This window comes from Gorilla gorilla, chromosome 19, assembly GCF_029281585.2.
Source record: "Gorilla gorilla gorilla isolate KB3781 chromosome 19, NHGRI_mGorGor1-v2.1_pri, whole genome shotgun sequence".
NCBI classification, from domain to species: domain Eukaryota; kingdom Metazoa; phylum Chordata; class Mammalia; order Primates; family Hominidae; genus Gorilla; species Gorilla gorilla.
In genome coordinates, this window is record NC_073243.2 from 70,698,165 (window position 1) to 70,715,384 (window position 17,220).

The window sequence follows — 17,220 nt, forward strand, 5'->3', positions numbered from 1 at the left end:
CTGAAATAGTATGGGACTGTAGCAGCATATCTATGAGTTGGAGTAAAAAGCTTGGGTAAAAAGCATAGGTAGTATTTTCAATTTCTTTCTACCCTCCCAGACAGTGATAAACGCTTCTATTTCTTTGTGTCTCATTCAATGCCTAGCAGCATACAATGAATACCCAAATGTGTGTTCATTCCATTTTAAATTGAAAGACATATTCAGCCATACGTCAATGGATTTGGTTACTTTTATTCTGGCATTTTTCTTTGAGCTTGTAGAAGAGTTTAAAAAGCTTACTGATAATCCCAGCACTTTGGGAGGCCGAGGTGGGCTGATCATGAGGTCAGGAGATCAAGACCATCCTGGCTAACACAGTGAAACCCCATCTCTACTAAAAATTCAAAAAATTAGCTGGGTGTGGTGGTGAGCACCTGTAGTCCCACCTCCTCAGGAGGCTGAGGCAGGAGAATGGCGTGAACCCGGGAGGCAGAGCTTGCAGTGAGCCAAGATCACACCACTGCACTCCAGCCTGGATGACAGAGTGAGACTCCATCTCAAAAAAAAAAAAAAAAAAAAAAAAGCTTACTGATTTATTGACAAGAAATATCCTAGTTTCTGAACATACTGAAAAAACAATTTTTATATCTGATCTCAAGCTCTTGACTTAAACCAAGATTTATCAAATGATGAACCCCATTTATTTTTACTGAGGTATCCTTTCATGAAAACTAAGAAACATAAACTAATCACGTAGAAATATAATCAGAAACTCATCCTCTGAGACATGAGAGAGCCATACTTTAGCAGGGCAATTTGGAAATATCTATTAAAAATGTGTGACCAACAGCTACTATTAAATTTGTAACATTCTTAAAAGTTATTACTAATTTGAAAAGCTAGTATTTATTAAGTGATGATTCTATGCCAATAATTGTTCTAAGCAGTTTACATGAACCTTCTTACTGAATCCTAACAAAAGCTTTATGAGGTAGGTATTACTCTTATTTTATAGATAGTGAAACTGAGACAGAAAAATTAGGCGAATGGCATTTAACTTTTTAAAGTAAAAGTTACTACTATATTAATAACTGCAGAATTATTGATATATGTGCATATATTAATAATGTTGCATGTTTCATTAGGGATATAACGATTAAACTGGCAATAACGGGGTGGGTATGGTTTTGCAAATAACTCATGGATCTTCAAGACCATAAGTGGGAACCACCGGTCAAAGATTTTTCTGCTCAACCTCTTGTGGCCTGAGTGGTGGAGCTCCAGGCATCTTGATACTGCAATAACACAGTACTTAGGATTGTTAGAAACTCAGTGAAGGGCTTCACCTCATGCAAGAACCAGGGTTTGTGAGCTCCTACTTGACCTGCAGCCTCAACACTATTGCACTGCCTTGAGCCTCATTTTATCTCCATAAAATGAAGGAGTTTGACCTGGAGGTTTCAAAGATCCTTACCAGCTCTTATTTCTCAGACTTTATATGGAGTCAGTGAACGTTCTCTTTAGCAGGTTTCCAGCATGTCAGGAAATGAAAAAGAGCTTCCAGAAGAATGATCCAAACTTCTTTCCCAGTCCCAGAAAAGTAGGAACAGCTGAAATATACTTGAGGCTATTGCTCACACAAAAGGAGCAGGTGTTTTGGGAAGGGTAAGACTGTATAAATCTAAAATACTTTTTGGAATGAAATGGATTATAAATACACGCTACATACTTTGTCTTGTAGCCTATCACTAACCGTTTGAAGAAACTTACTAGTACTGGAGGTTGTGCCTATGGTAATCTCCACCCTAAAAATCTTTAAAAATAGGATTTGTACTCACGAGCATGTGAATTTGTAGGTGCTGACTTGCCTTAAGGAAGGCAGAAAAATGCAAATATTTTCTAAAATCACATTTGAATCTCTGACTCAGGATGACTTGTGAAGGTTTACCCTCAAAAAAGCATTTGATACGTGTTATATATTCTTTCATTTTAGGGCCTGGAGGCTCCCAAGGCATGGCCAGACGCTCCGTCTTGTACTTCATCCTGCTGAATGCTCTGATCAACAAGGGCCAAGCCTGCTTCTGTGATCACTACGCATGGACTCAGTGGACCAGCTGCTCAAAAACTTGCAATTCCGGAACCCAGAGCAGACACAGGTGGGTGTGAGATTTGTGGCTTTTCTTTGTGTCCTGGAAGGACTCAAGGATGAAGTCAGCAACATCAGGAGTGCAACACTAAGCAATGGGAATATATATATATATCAAAGTAAGAACTTACAAATTTGGATGAAATTTGAAGTCCCTCCCTTATGAGGTTGAAAGGAAGTCTACTTTTGTTCTCTCTACAAGAACGAGGGGTTTCAAAGAAATTTAATTAAGAATCTGTGCAATACTTTCAGTTGACTATTTAACTTGCTTAGAATCACTACCCAAGCTTTTTTCAATCAGCATACAACTTTGCTTGCCTATAGTTAGTGAGTTAATTATAGAGAATTTTCTACTCATTAAATCGAGTCTAACAGGACCTCAATTGAGCAGAACTGCTAGCTATTAGCTTGATTGTTGGCATATACAAAATGGCAACAAAACTGTTCTTTCTTGATAACATTTAATAATTCAATCTTTTCACCAATTCAGACTTCTTGTCCCCCACAGTTTCTTTAACTCTGTTAAATGTTTCTGTACCATGGAAATGCTCACATGTTAGGGGAGAAAAGCATATATTTAATGTGTTTTAACCATTACAGAAATTTTTAGGATCCTTATTTTAGAAAACTATGTTTACATATGTAGTGTGAATCTCATTAAAATTACCAATTGACTTCCCCAATAAACCATCTACTACATATGTGAAAACAGATTTGTTTACAATATTCCTCTATTCAAGAGTCCTTCAATAGCTCCCTGCTGCCTAAAAAGAACAGCAAATATTCCTGGCCAGTCACACAAGCTCCTCCCTGGAGAGCTACCTGGACATGCTCTCATCTGCCTCAAATCTTTACACATGTCGCTTCCTCCAAATTCCCTTCCCTCTGTTACCTGGAGAATTCACGTGAATTATTCAGGATGTTTCTGTCATGTCACTTTCTCTTTGAATCTTTAGCCCCACAGCCCCGTATGTTGTCTTCCTCCAAGCAATTTGCAGGATCTTTCTCTCCTTTCATCTTTCCTTGCCTTCCAGTCCATTCGAGGAGCTCCAGCATGGCTGGCTTCATGGTGTAACATGTGCAGTCACACAGGCCCCACACTTAGAAGGGCTTCATGCTTGGCTTAATGATCTGCCTTTGCTTTCTTGAAGTTCTTAGTTTTGAGCAAGAGGTTTCCCATTTTCATTTTATGCTGAGCCTCACAAAGTATGTCCTGAGTTCTATTAAGTGGTGAGAACTGCATATATGCCAACCTGCCTAATTTTTCCGTGAAAATTTTCTTTCTTTTCTATTTATTGTAGTTAATGCTCAATGATACTTTGATTATGGAGCAGGATGTATGGTGAATACACTCATTCTAAGCAACTTCTTCTTCATGGTTACAGACAAATAGTAGTAGATAAGTACTACCAGGAAAACTTTTGTGAACAGATTTGCAGCAAGCAGGAGACTAGAGAATGTAACTGGCAAAGATGCCCCATCAACTGCCTCCTGGGAGATTTTGGACCATGGTCAGACTGTGACCCTTGTGTTGAAAAACAGGTAGGCAACCATGGGCATTTCCAGGAAATATGAATCACAACAGAGGGCTCTGATTCCCTGACAGGCTTAACAGCATAGTAATGCTGAATTACTTCAATTTCTGAAAATCAACTGTCCCAGCTTCCATTGAGGGAAAATCCCATTTAGCACTTTTGTGGGGGGGAAGAGGGGATTTATTTTATGTATTTTACTGTCTTAAGAACACAAAAAGGAAATTTTGCTCCCAGTATTGGTATTGTACTTACCCAGTTCTGAATTCCACTGCCTGTGCCTTCTGAGAATTCTGAAAGCAAAAGTGTATACAGATTGAGTAATCCTTATCCAAAATGTTGGTATCAGAAGTGTTTTGGATTTTGGATGTTTTGTGGATTCTGAAATATTTGCATATACATAATGTAGTAGCTTGGGGATGGGACACAGTCTAAACATGAAATTCATTTATGTTTCAGATATACCTTATACATATAGCCTGAAGATAATTTATACAATATTTTAAATAATTTTGTTCATGAAACAAATTTATGATAAGTATTTACATATACAATACTCCACTGTGGCATCATGTTGGCACTCAAAACTTTTTAGATTTTGGAGCATTTTGGATTTTAGGTTTTCAAACTAGGTAGGCTCAACTCGTACTGAAAAAAAAAAAAAAAAAAAAAAAAAAACAGGGTTTCAGTCCAAGATTTTAAACCAGACAGAAATGAGGGAAATGAGGGAAATGAATCAAAACCTTCACTCCTTGCCCTTCCTCTACATTCCCTCTCCTCACAGCAGTCCCTCAATTTGTTTATTGTTCCCAATTGAAATATTTACCCACCACAAACTCATTCCTGTAAGGGCATCGGCCAATGTGAACCACAGTCAGGGCCGTGCTGAGCATTTACACAGCAGGGAAGAAAAAGAAACTCATTTGTGGAACAGCTACTTTCTGAGGGGAACTGTTCTAGGTCCCTTTCATGTGTCATCTTATTCAAACTTCACATCATATCGTGTTTCTCTACCCATTTTACAGATGAGAAAGTTATTGCTCATTTGGGGTTAAGTAATTTGCCCAAGAATACACCCATTAATTAATAAATTGAATTTTTCTGACTTCAAAGTCAGTACTTTTTAGTCCTATCATATTTCTATTCTCCCTTGACTCACCATTTTACTACTCGCCATTTAAAATCTTTTTAAAGTGTAGACTACATTAGCATTGGTTTTCACAGGGACTCTCTTATGCAAAAGAACCTCAAAATTATTTCACATTTATCCCTTCACACTATCTTTAAGGTATAGAAAGGCTACTGTTATGGCCTGGAGGAATTTACTGTACTCAAGAGACTCTCAGCAAACATTTATACATTTTATTTTGAAAATGTATAAACCATATGATTTCAGAGTTATAAGAAGCCTTAGAAACCTTTTTAACCCACTTCCTCATTTTACTGGTTGGGAAACAGAGGCCCACAGAGGTGATTATTTCCCTAAGGGAGCATAATAATGGAATTGGAAGAATCATTAGTAAAATATAAGAAATATTACCATAGGAAAAATCACTGTTGTGATTGAGAAGCCCAGTTTTCTTAGGTACATTTTGACCTTGACCCTGCCTCAGAGTTATATCTTTCTCTTCTTTCCTTTCAGTCTAAAGTTAGATCTGTCTTGCGTCCCAGTCAGTTTGGGGGACAGCCATGCACTGAGCCTCTGGTAGCCTTTCAACCATGCATTCCATCTAAGCTCTGCAAAATTGAAGAGGCTGACTGCAAGAATAAATTTCGCTGTGACAGTGGTAATGTATTTTTGTGAAATGTTCAGTCCCCACTAAAAATAACTTGATTAAATCAAAGTTGCTCCAATTGACTAACAGTAGAATCCATCACAGAGAAATCCCACCACATTTTAAGCAGAGTGGAATGGGAGTGTTATGCTGCCAATTCCCAAGATATTCCACTGTAAAATTATGGCTTTTCAGTCATACCATTTTGACCACTTACCTGATCTGCACAAATCTATAATCGGGATAATTTTAAAAGAAATGATGTATTTTAAAAGATTTTGATATAATTTATTATGACAAGAATATTAAGATATCATGTTGGAAGATGACTAGAGATGATGTAGAAAACTTTCTTGACTGGCTCTAAAATTAATTCCAAAAGAGTAAGTCAAAAGCACATACACAAATGAGCATGGCTATATTTCAATAAAATTTTCTTTACAAAAACAGTTGGCCATAGTTCAGGTCAGTTTTAGCCTACAGGCCATAGTTCATTGACCTCCTATCTAAACAGTCAACTTAAAGTTACAGTAAAATTAAATTTCAGATGAATGAAATCTCTATCATTTCTGTGTACTCTGAGATATCCTGAAAAGTAAAGTATTTATAACTAGATAGCAAATTTCCAATTCCATAGAAAATTGACCCAAGACCTTGGAACCCAAGTTTTCCCCTTACTCCCTGCATCCTGCCCTCAGCTTTGCCAGCTTTTTCTGAATGTCAGACAGGAATGCCGGGGTCAGGGTTTTCCCCTATCCACCTCCACCCCAAACCTGGAATTTGAGAGCAGGATGTGGGTAAGGAGATACACTTTGTGTCTATATAAATAAGGTCATGTCACAAATTGACAAAAAAGGGAATCAGAGCAAAATCCAAATGACAATGGCTGAGGGTAATACAGACCTGATCATTATATCCAGAGTACCAAAATCAAGATCTAGAACTGAAGTATAACTATTTGAAGCTTGAAAGATGGTTTTTACTACATATAAGCAAAAAAGACTCTTATTCAGTAGATGATAAATCTATGAAAAATTACAGAGGAGCTGCATTCAGGCCAAAAATACTTAAAGTTTGAGAAGCCTTGAGATGCATCCATTGGTCACCAATTTATAATGAACAATTTTAGAAAGGTTAGCAGTGAAAGCACAGCTGATCGCCAGTTCATCAACAGTTATGTCCATAACCATTGATCTTCAAATAACTGTATTATGAAGATGTGTCTGTAATGGTTGTTAAGCGGCTGCTACTCCGTACTCCCTGAGTAACCCATGCCCTGCTTCCCAGAGCGCAAAATCCCTAGATCTTTTCATGATCCAGGAACTGATTGGTAAATCCTTGTCACAGATATAGTTGGCATCCATTCGGACTGGTTGATGCCATAGCCTTTTGGTTGTTAAATATTCCATTGAAGATGATATACTATTTTGCTCTCCTAAAAGCATCTACTAATGCCACTGTCAATGGGAGTAAGAGGTTTATGAATGATTGCTTTTCTGACTCAAGATGATACTTGGCTCTCAATTAACAAAGAACTATCTCTCCTGAAAAGATTGACCATCTTGACTTTCCTCCATTATGACTGATGTTCAGAGTCTCCCAAGTGTCCCCAAGAATAAATGGATTATTTTGATGTATACGTGGATTTTTAAGAATTACCCATTATGTTAATTCCCGTGCAATATACCAACTCTTCTTTCAGAGTCCTAATTTTAAGCATAAAAGACTAGAGAATTTGCAGCTGGTTTTAAAAAATAATACTATTGCAGTGACACAAATCGCTTCCAATGGATAGGAAAAACGTGCAATTTCTAAATGATTGCATGGTTTCAAGTGTAAATGTATACATGCATGTGCTGGCTAAGCATGCTGACTTCTGCAAATCCTGCAATAGTCAAACTGTCCTTTAATTTCTCATTCCTTCTTTGGTATAGAATATATTTATGGCTTACGATATCTCTCCCCTTATGCTTTCTATTCCATAGAGTTTTTATGACCTGGAACCATTCTCACCCATGTCACATCAGGCCTATTCCTAAACATCCCTCAAGAGGTATCCTCTTCCCTTCATCCCTACCCTTGCTAATGGACTCTCTAAGATATCCCTATAGGTACTAAATGGATAGAATTTCTTGTATTCTCACAAATCTGGTACTCTGCTCACAAAGCTAAGCTAATGAGAACTATACTCTACATGTGTATCCCTCCTTCTTTCTAACAAAGTGTGATTTTAGTGTAACCATATCAAAAATAAACCTTTGCTTAAATTTGTAAGTGCTAGGTTCAAAACTTTTTTAAAAATGTAATATGTATAGATTCACATTTTAATAAATAGCCTCTCTATTTCAAACTAAAATGCCCATTCTGTTCTGTCCTGAAAACAACACAAAACAAAAAACTAGAAATGCACTGTTTAAAAATAGAGCATCTTTCAGGTTAAGTCATGGGATGAACAGACATTCAATTCAATCTGCATTTCCAGTCCTGTGTGATTATAGTGCTCGTAGCTATAATTCTTTATAATAATAGTCCTGACATAATGCAAGATGGAAGATGTAATTATTTTAATTACACTCTACCTTCTAAGTGAAGATTATTAACCAAAAAAGTTGAAACCAAGTACTTTCTTGGGAACCCACTACTAATTAAAAAAAATTAATTCAACAGAATCCCCAATTTTCCCAAGAATTTTAGTCAAAACAGTCATGCATAATTGTAGTGAGATGCTAATCACATCTTAAAATAATCAACCAGATAATCTGAAGTAAAACCTTTAATCATTGTCAGATGGACCTGTACATACTGGTACAGACGCCAACATCATTGACTACAGGCAAGACGGTAAAAGGCAGGAGAGGAGATATCTGTCATTGCACATAGGTATTTCAATTTCTATAATATATAGTTATATACTGATTCCAAGGATCCTTATGAAATTCGGTTAAGTCAAAAATGGAAGGTAATTATTTGGGTACATGGAATTTGTACCATTTTCTAAATTTGCTCACTCAACTTGCTACTGTAGTATCTAGACACTTAACTTGTCCAAAAAATAGATATAGCAAATTATATGCAGGAAAACAATTATATACAGTAATTATATATAGTAAAATAGATAGTAGATATATTTAATATATTTAATAAAATCTGTACTAATTATATATAGTAAAATATACGATTCTAAGTGTGCAATTTTGCTTTCACAAATTATACAATCATGTAAACAACGGTATGTCAAGATATAGAAAATACAGATTTCTATATCGAGATATAGAAAATTCCCATAAACCCAAAAAGCTCCCTCCTTCTCCTTTCTAGTTAATTCCCCCTCCTTCTCCCTGGACATCATATAAAGGAATCACATGACATGACTCATGTGTCTGGCTTTTTTCACCCAACATAAAATTTGAGAGATCCAACCATGTTATTGTGTGTGACTGTGCATCTGTGTGTGTGTCTATAAAGTTACATGTTTTTAAATAAAAACAGTGACCTTGAGTCTCCCATCCTAGATCAAAACAAAATTCTGAACCTCTTGTTAATTTTCTCCTACTGAACATGATCTCTATAGCGGCTCACTGTAATGGGAATGATATTCTAGGATTACTTCTCTTTTTAAAGACAATCAGCAACTAAATAATTCTGTGGTGACCCTTGTAATCTTACAAGTGGAAATTTATCAGTTTATCGCTCCATTTTTATGTGCTCCCTAAAACTCTATCAAAAACAGTGACGACTTGCCTTCAACTTTACCTTGAAATTTAAAGCATTTGAGTTTCAAATTAATAAATACTTTCTAAAATGATAATTTGTTGCATTGATGTTGTTTGCTTTTCTTGACTAGGCCGCTGCATTGCCGGAAAGTTAGAATGCAATGGAGAAAATGACTGTGGAGACAATTCAGATGAACGGGACTGTGGGAGGACAAAGGCAGTATGCACACGGAAGTATAATCCCGTCCCTAGTGTACAGTTGATGGGCAATGGGTATGTAACGTCTTTTTATCATCTTGGGGAGAACAGGTATCAGAACAAATGAGTCAGAAGGAGCAATGAGATACATCATTGTCCATCTTCCTCATTAACTTCTTACTACTCCTACCAGCCCTATCTCTGATACTTAGCTACCATGTTCAGGAAGTATGTGGCCATGATCCTCACTCCTGAGAAGTAAAAGTTAGCATTTCCAAATATTGTTTGTGCCAGGCAATGCTATGGGCCCTTCATAAACATGGCTTGTTTTATTTCTCATACATCTCTCAGAAAGTTTTGGAATGGATTAGAGCAGACTGGTCTAAGCCCATCAAGCTGGGAGGTGCCAGGGTGGGGTCCTGGAGGTAGGCCTTGAATGGGTGAATAACCACTCAGAAATGTCAGGAGCAAATGGAGAAAGAGGGTGTGATAAAAGTATGTCTATGGGTGGGTTGAAAGTCAAAACACTAGAGAAACAAAACCAGTCTTCCAGCATGAAAAGCAAACCCAGAGTCAAATAATGAGTGATAAAGCCAAAAGGGAAGAAGTTAAGCAAATATAGAAAAAAAGAGAGGGCTCAGCAACAAGGGTGTGAAAACGTAAGAGAGTAAGAGGTGAAGTGAATATAGCTAGGTATTCTCTCCCATAGGCTGTGTGACGTGTGGGTAGGTCAGTAGAGCCTAATGGCAGAAGCCAGACCTATATTACCATCCAGTCTCAGCTTACAAACTGAGAAACGAGTCCCAGAAAGCTTAAATAACCTGACCAAGTCTACCAACCAGCAAATGGTGGAACCAGGATTCAAATCCAGACTTCAAAACCCAGGCTTTTCCCATGATTTCATGCTGATTCAGGACTACATCCACCTTACAAATGAGACACCCTGGAAGAAACCTCAGGAGATCATATAGCTCTTTCTTCTAGTGTTCCTACTACAGGAATACCCAATCATGAGCACACTGGGGGTTTTACCAGGGGTTCTAAATTCATTAGACTGAACCTGTGTTTTAGATGATGTTAGGAAATATAAGAGAAGGCTATGAAAACAGAAAAACTGAGCCTTAATTTGAAACATAAGAAAAATCAGTAAAGATAATCTCCCATACTCTCCCCTTTACATAATAAAGAAACCCCTCTTAAATTTTTGGCCAGAAGGCAGATAGTTTGCTATCAATTTCTATTGCTTCATATTGGACTTTAGAAAATTAGAATCTTCACTTAATGCTGCCAGAGTTGCATAATATGAAAACTCGAGGCACCAAAGACAAACAGCCACAATTGCAAATACAACCTTATTTGATTTAGAATAAAACCCAGAAAATATTGAACGAAACACAAGGACACCAGTAAAATGGAAAAACCGTTTAGTCTGAAAGTAAGAGGATCTGGGTTCTAAATAACTCAGCTGGTTCTAATGTAGAACTAGAACCAGTTCTACATTATCTCACTACACCACAGCTGAGTTATTTAACAACTCTGGGCCTCGGTTTCGTCATCTATATGTTGGATGACTATAAACTGATGTGATGTTCTGTCCCAAGAATTTCTAATTAGTGCTGATTTCGATGAAAGTGCTTCAACAACATGTTCTTATCCATGTGCAGAAATGGTTTCCTTCTCTTGGTTTGCCTACAAGAAAACATCAGCCAAAAACTCCCACTGATAATCACATTTTCTAATGTTCTGATTGATGAAGGGCGACATTACAAAATCAACTTTTGTTCAGTTGATCTAGACTCTAGAGTTACAGATGGGGAGGACCACATGCTATGTGTACTTTGGCTGAAGGACCATGTGGCCCTCTGCCAACCAGAGCTGTTGTCCCAGTGATTCTGAGAAATGAGCAAAGCCTGCCGGCTCGGGACAACCAGTCCTCTCCTTGCCTCCCCAGAGACTGAGAGTTTTGAGAATTGCTTACTGTAATCTTGTTCTAATCTGCTGGCCTTAGAATCTCTGCCTCTCCAGCCCTGCTATCCAACATATTTCTAACCACAAAAAAAAAAATAGCTTCTTGAGTGGCTGACCTTCTTAACTGATATTTCTCCAAGGAAAATTTTAACAAGAGATATAAAAATTTCTACATTGCCAACATCAGTCACTAGGTTCTAAATATGAAGCAAGAATCAGGCAATAATAGCATGCTATTTGTTTTTACCCAGGCTTAGTGTGTGTATAGATATACACACAGTTGAAAGGACACATTCATCTATGTGGCAAAATAGTGAGATCTGTGAGTAGGGATCACACACATATATATGTGAAAAATCATGCTTACACACAAATATATATTTTTGATTTATATATTTCTAGTTATATTCAAAAAGTTACAAAGTATGACACATAAATCAGATTAGATCAAAGCACTTTAGAAACAATGCTGTATGTGAAACACTAAATTATTTTAAGTCAATATCAACATCTGAGAGGAGGAAGGAAAGAATAAGACTGAAAATTTCTTCATAGCTGGCTTAGCTCCTAAAAGATTTCTCAGGCATGGTCTGCTGGAAATACCTCCATAAAATCCTATCTTCAGGTTCTCCACAAATAGCTGTCACCTTCATAGATTCCTCATGACCTGAGAGCCATTTTTCTCAAGCCCTTTTTTGATTGTGACAAGCATAAGTACATAGTGTAAAGCAGTATAAGGTCAATGGTTTTTTAGTCCTCGCTGTTATGCTTTCAGCTATTTGAATATAATATGCATCTTAGACAACACACAGAATTCACTCATTTTAAAAAACAGCCTTATTGAGATGTAATTTGCATGCCATACAATTCACCCATTGAAAGTGTCTAATTCAACCATCTTCAGCGTATTCAGAGACTTATATAACCATCACCATGGTATAATTTTAGAATCTTTTCAACATACCCAAAATAAAACCCTTGTACATATTAGATATCAAGCTTCATTTCTTTCCCCCTTCTACCTGACTCCTAACCCTAGGAAACCACTAATTCACCTTCTGTTCATGTAAATTTGTGTATTCTAGACATTTCATAAAAATGAAATTCTACAATATGCAGCCTGTGTCTGCCTTTTTGCACTTAGCATAATGTTTTTAAGATTCATCCCAATACTCACAATTGGTACTACAGAAATACAAACGATCATTAAAGACTATTATAAACAGCAATATGCCAACAAATTTGAAAATCTAAAAGAAATGGATAAATTCCTGGATACAAAAAAAAACTTACCAAGATTGAATCAAGAAGAAATAGAAAACAGACCAATTGTGAGTAATGAGATTAAATCAATAATAAAAAGTCTCCCAACAAAGAAAAGCTCAGGACCGGATGGCTTCACTGCTGATTTCTACCAAACTTTGTAAGAACTAATACCAATTATTATCAAGCTATCCCAAAAAATCAAAAGGGAACTTTTCCAAACTCATTCTACAAGACTAGTATAACCCTGATACCAAAACCAGATAAAGATGCAACAACAACAAGAACAAATCTACTACAGGTCAATACCCTTGATGCAAAAATCCTCAGCAAAATACTAGCAAACAGAACCCCACAGTACATCCCAGATATCTACTATAATTAAGTAGTATTTAATCCAGAGATGCAAGGATGGTTCAAAATATGCAAATCAATAATGTCATCACATCAACAGAGAGAACAAAACATATGATCACCTCAATAGTTGTGGAAAAAGTATTTGATAAAATTCAACATCCTTTCATGATAAAAACTCTCAAAAATTAGAAATAGAAGAAACTTAACACAATAAAGGCTGTATATGGCAAACCCACAGCTAGCATCATACTGGGTAGAGAAAAGTTGAAAACTTTTCCTCCAAGGACTGGAATAAGACAAGGATACCTGCTCTTACCACTGTTATTCAGCATAGTCCTGTAAGTCCTTGCTGGAGCAATTAGGCAAGGAAAAGAAATAAATGGATCCAAACTGGAAAGGAGTAAGTCAAATTGTCACTGTTTGTAGATGACATTATCTTTTATAGAGAGAACACTAAAGACTCCACCAAAAAAAAAAGGCCCTAGAAATGATAAATGAATTCAGTAAAGTTGCAGGATACACAATCAATATACAAAAATCTGTAGCATTTATATATATTATCACGAGCTAGAGGGAAAAGAAATCAAGAGAGCTAACTATAAGAGCTACAAAAAAATACCTAGGAATAAATTTAACCAAGGAGATGAAAGATCTCTGCAAGGAAAACTATAAAACACTGATGAAAGAACTTGAAGAGGACACAAAAGAAATGGGAAGGCATCCTGTTTTTATGGATTGGGATATTACTATTGTTAAAGTGACTCAACTGCCCGAAGCAATCTACAAATTCAAGGTAATCCCTATTAAAACACCAATGGCATGCTTTACAGAAATAGAAACAAAGCTCTAAAATTCATATGGAACCACAAAAAACCTTAACAGCCAAAGCAATCTTGAGCAAAAAGAACAGGCCGGGAGTGCTGGCTCATGCCTGTGCCAGCACTTTGGGAGGCCAAGGCGGGTGGATCATGAGTTCAGGAGTTCAAGACAAGTCTGGCCAACATAGTGAAACCCCATCTCTACTAAAAATACAAAAATTAGCCAGGCGTGGTGGTGGGCATCTGTAGTCCCAGCTACTTGGGAGGCTGAGGCAAGAGAATCGCTTGAACCAGGGAGGTGGAGGTTGCAGTGAGCAGAGGTCGCGCCACTGCACTCCAGCCTGGGCAACACACAGAGACTCTGCAAAAAAAAAAAAAAAAAAAAAAAGCCAAAAGCATCACACTACTACATTTCAAAATATACATGTTACATATGTTACATGTTACAAAGCTATGGTAACCCAAGCAGCACACTATTGGCATAAAAATAGATGCATAGACCAATGGAACCGAGTACAGAACCCAGAAATAAAACCATGTATTTACAACTAACTGATTTTTGACAAAGGTGCCAAGATCATGCACTGGGGAAACAAGAGTCTCTTTAATTAATGGTGCTGGAAAAACTGGATATCCATATGCAGAAGAATGAAACTGGACCCCCACCACTCATGCTATACAAAAATCAACTCCAAATAGCTTAAAGACTTACATGTAAAATTCCAGAACTATTAAACTATTAGAGAAAAATATAGGGGAAAACCCTTAGAACGTTGATGTGAGAAAACATTTTATGAAAAAGACTTCAAAAGCATAAGCAACAAAAGCAAATGGGATTATATCAAACTAAAAAGCTTTTTGTACAGTACAGAAAACAGTAACAGAGTGAAAAGACAACATACAGAGTGGAAAAAGTATTTGCCAGCTATTCATCTGACAAGGAGTTAATATCCAGGATATATAAGGAACTCAACTCAACAGCAAAAATAAATAAATTATCCAATTTAACGGATTAAGTTCACCAGTGAACTTAATAAGACATTTACCAAAAGGAGTCCAACAAATATATTTTAAAATGTTCAACATCACTAATCATCGGGAAAATGAAAATCAAACTACAATGAGGTATCATCTCACCACAGTTGAAATGACTATTATCAAAAAGACAAAAAAATAGCAAATGCTGGAAAGGATGTGGAGAAAAGGAAGCTCATACACTGTTGGTGAGAATGTAAACTAATATAGCTCTTATGGAGACCAGTATGGAGATTCCTCAAAAAAACTACAAACAGCCAGAAACAAAAACATAAATACTACGTGTTCTCACTCACATGCAGAAGCTTAAAAAGTTGATCTCATACAAGTAGAGTACAATAAGGGTTACAAGAGACTGGAAAGAGTAGGGGAAGGGGAGGATAGGAAGAGATTGGTTAAAGGTTACAAAATTACAGCTAGATAAGAGGAATAAGTTCTAATGTTCTATAGTATTGCAGGTGACTATAGTTAACAATAATTTAGTACATATTTTCAAATACCGAGAAGAGAAAATTTTGAATGTTCCCAACATGTTTGAGTGATGAATATGCTAATTACCCTGATTTTATTACTATACATTGTATGTATCTAAACATCACTACGTACCCCATAAATATGTACAATTATGTGACAATTTTTAAAAACATAATATTAAAAATCACCCATATAAAGCATATGTTAATACTTCATTCCGTTGTATGAGAGAATAACAACCCATTGTATCATTCTATCACATTGTGTTGATTCATTCATCAGCTAATGAACATTTGGTTTGTTCCTACTTTGACTAGTATGAGTAATGCTGCTATGAACATTCATGTACAAGTTTTTGCATTGATATATATTTTCAATTCTCTTTCATATATACTTAGGAATGGAATTGCAGGGTCTTATGGTAATTATATGTTTAATTTTTGAAGAACTCCCAACTATTTTCCAAAACAGCTGCACCATTTTTCATTTCCCCCAGTTACATATGATTGAAAATCAACTTCTCCACACCTTCATCAAAACTGTTTCTGTTCATCTTTTGGTTACAGCTATTCCAATGGCTATGAACTGGTATCTCATTGCAGGTTTGATTTGTATTTCCTAATGAGTAAGAACATTGAGCATTTTTTCACATGCTTATTAGTCATTTTCATATTTTTTCAAAGAAATATATATTTAGATACTCAAATTATTTGCTCATGGTTTAATTGAGTAATTTGGTTTTTTTATTTAGTTCCAAGCATTTTTTGTATATTCTGGGTGTAAGTTCCTCATTAGATATGTGATTTGGAAATATTTTCTCCCATTATATGAGTTGTATTTTCACTTTTTTGTTGGTGTCCTTTAAAGCACTAAAGTTTTTAATTCTGGTGGAGTTCAATATATTTATTTCTTCTTTTGTTGAATGTGCTTTTAATGTCATATCTAAAAAGGCTTTGCCTTACTGGAGTTCACAAATATTTAGTCCTATATTGTCTTCTAAAAGTTCTATAGTTTTAGCTCTTAAATTTAGGTTCTATTATCTATTTTGATTAATTTTTTTGCATTATGTGAGAAAGGGGCCCAATTTCATTCATTTGCAATACAACCATTAGGTCATTACAGCACCATTCATTTAGCACTATTTTCCCCATTGAACTGTCTTGGCACCCTTGTTGAAAATCAATTGACCATAGATGTATGGGTTTATTTCTAGATGCATTTCTGTTCCATTGATCTATATGTCTGTCTATCCTCATGCCAGTACTACTACACTGTCTTGATTACCCTAATTTTGAAGTAAATTGTGTATCAGGAAGGTAATTCCTTGAACTGTGTCCTTCTTTCTCACGATTGTCTTGGCTGTTCTGGGTCTTTTGAATTTTAGAATTGTCTTGTGAATTTTTACCAAAAAAAGGCAGCTGAGATTTTGATAATGATTGTCTTGAATCTATAGATCAATTTGGGAAGTACTGCTATCTTAACAACACAAATTCTGCCAATCCACTAATATGGAATGTCTTTCTATTCATTGAGATTTCACTTAATATCTTTCAACATTGTTTATACTTTTCAGTATATGAGTCTTAGGCTTCTTTTGTTAAATAAATACCTGAGGATTTTATTCTTTGGGAGGCTATTATAAATGGAATTGTTTCTGTAATTTTATTTTTGGATTGTTCATTGCTATTTGTAGGGAAATACATTTGATTTTTGTTTGTTGATTTTGTTTCTGCAAGCAATTACTTTTGAACTTAGTATGCAACCTTTTAATAAAATTAAAATATACTTTCCCTGGTGGAAAAAATGGGAGAGTTAGTATGTATTGTTTCCTCTCATAGGGCAGGCCAGGCCTGTGCTAGTCACTATTAATTTCCACAACTACTATAAAAAAGCAATTAGCTCCATTTTCAAGTGAAGAAACCATTTCAGAAACTTAAAAGCTGTGTGTGTGTGTTTGTG

The 17,220-nt window shown here is 36.1% G+C and overlaps 1 protein-coding gene across 5 annotated transcripts in view; it reads left to right on the plus strand.

Moving 5' to 3' along the window:
• C6 (complement C6) overlaps nucleotides 1–17,220 on the plus strand; it is a 71,126-nt gene that overhangs the window by 8,313 nt on the left and 45,593 nt on the right. For all 5 annotated transcript variants that reach the window (XR_010131773.1, XM_004058904.5, XM_063700777.1 and 2 more), the window contains exons 2-5: nucleotides 1,976–2,138; nucleotides 3,514–3,670; nucleotides 5,303–5,447; nucleotides 9,280–9,421. Coding sequence is in view for 4 of the 5 variants with exons in the window: in XM_004058904.5 (XP_004058952.4) it covers nucleotides 1,996–2,138; nucleotides 3,514–3,670; nucleotides 5,303–5,447; nucleotides 9,280–9,421 (587 nt within the window). In the remaining variant the exon portion in view is untranslated. The remainder of the gene's footprint in view (nucleotides 1–1,975; nucleotides 2,139–3,513; nucleotides 3,671–5,302; nucleotides 5,448–9,279; nucleotides 9,422–17,220) is intronic.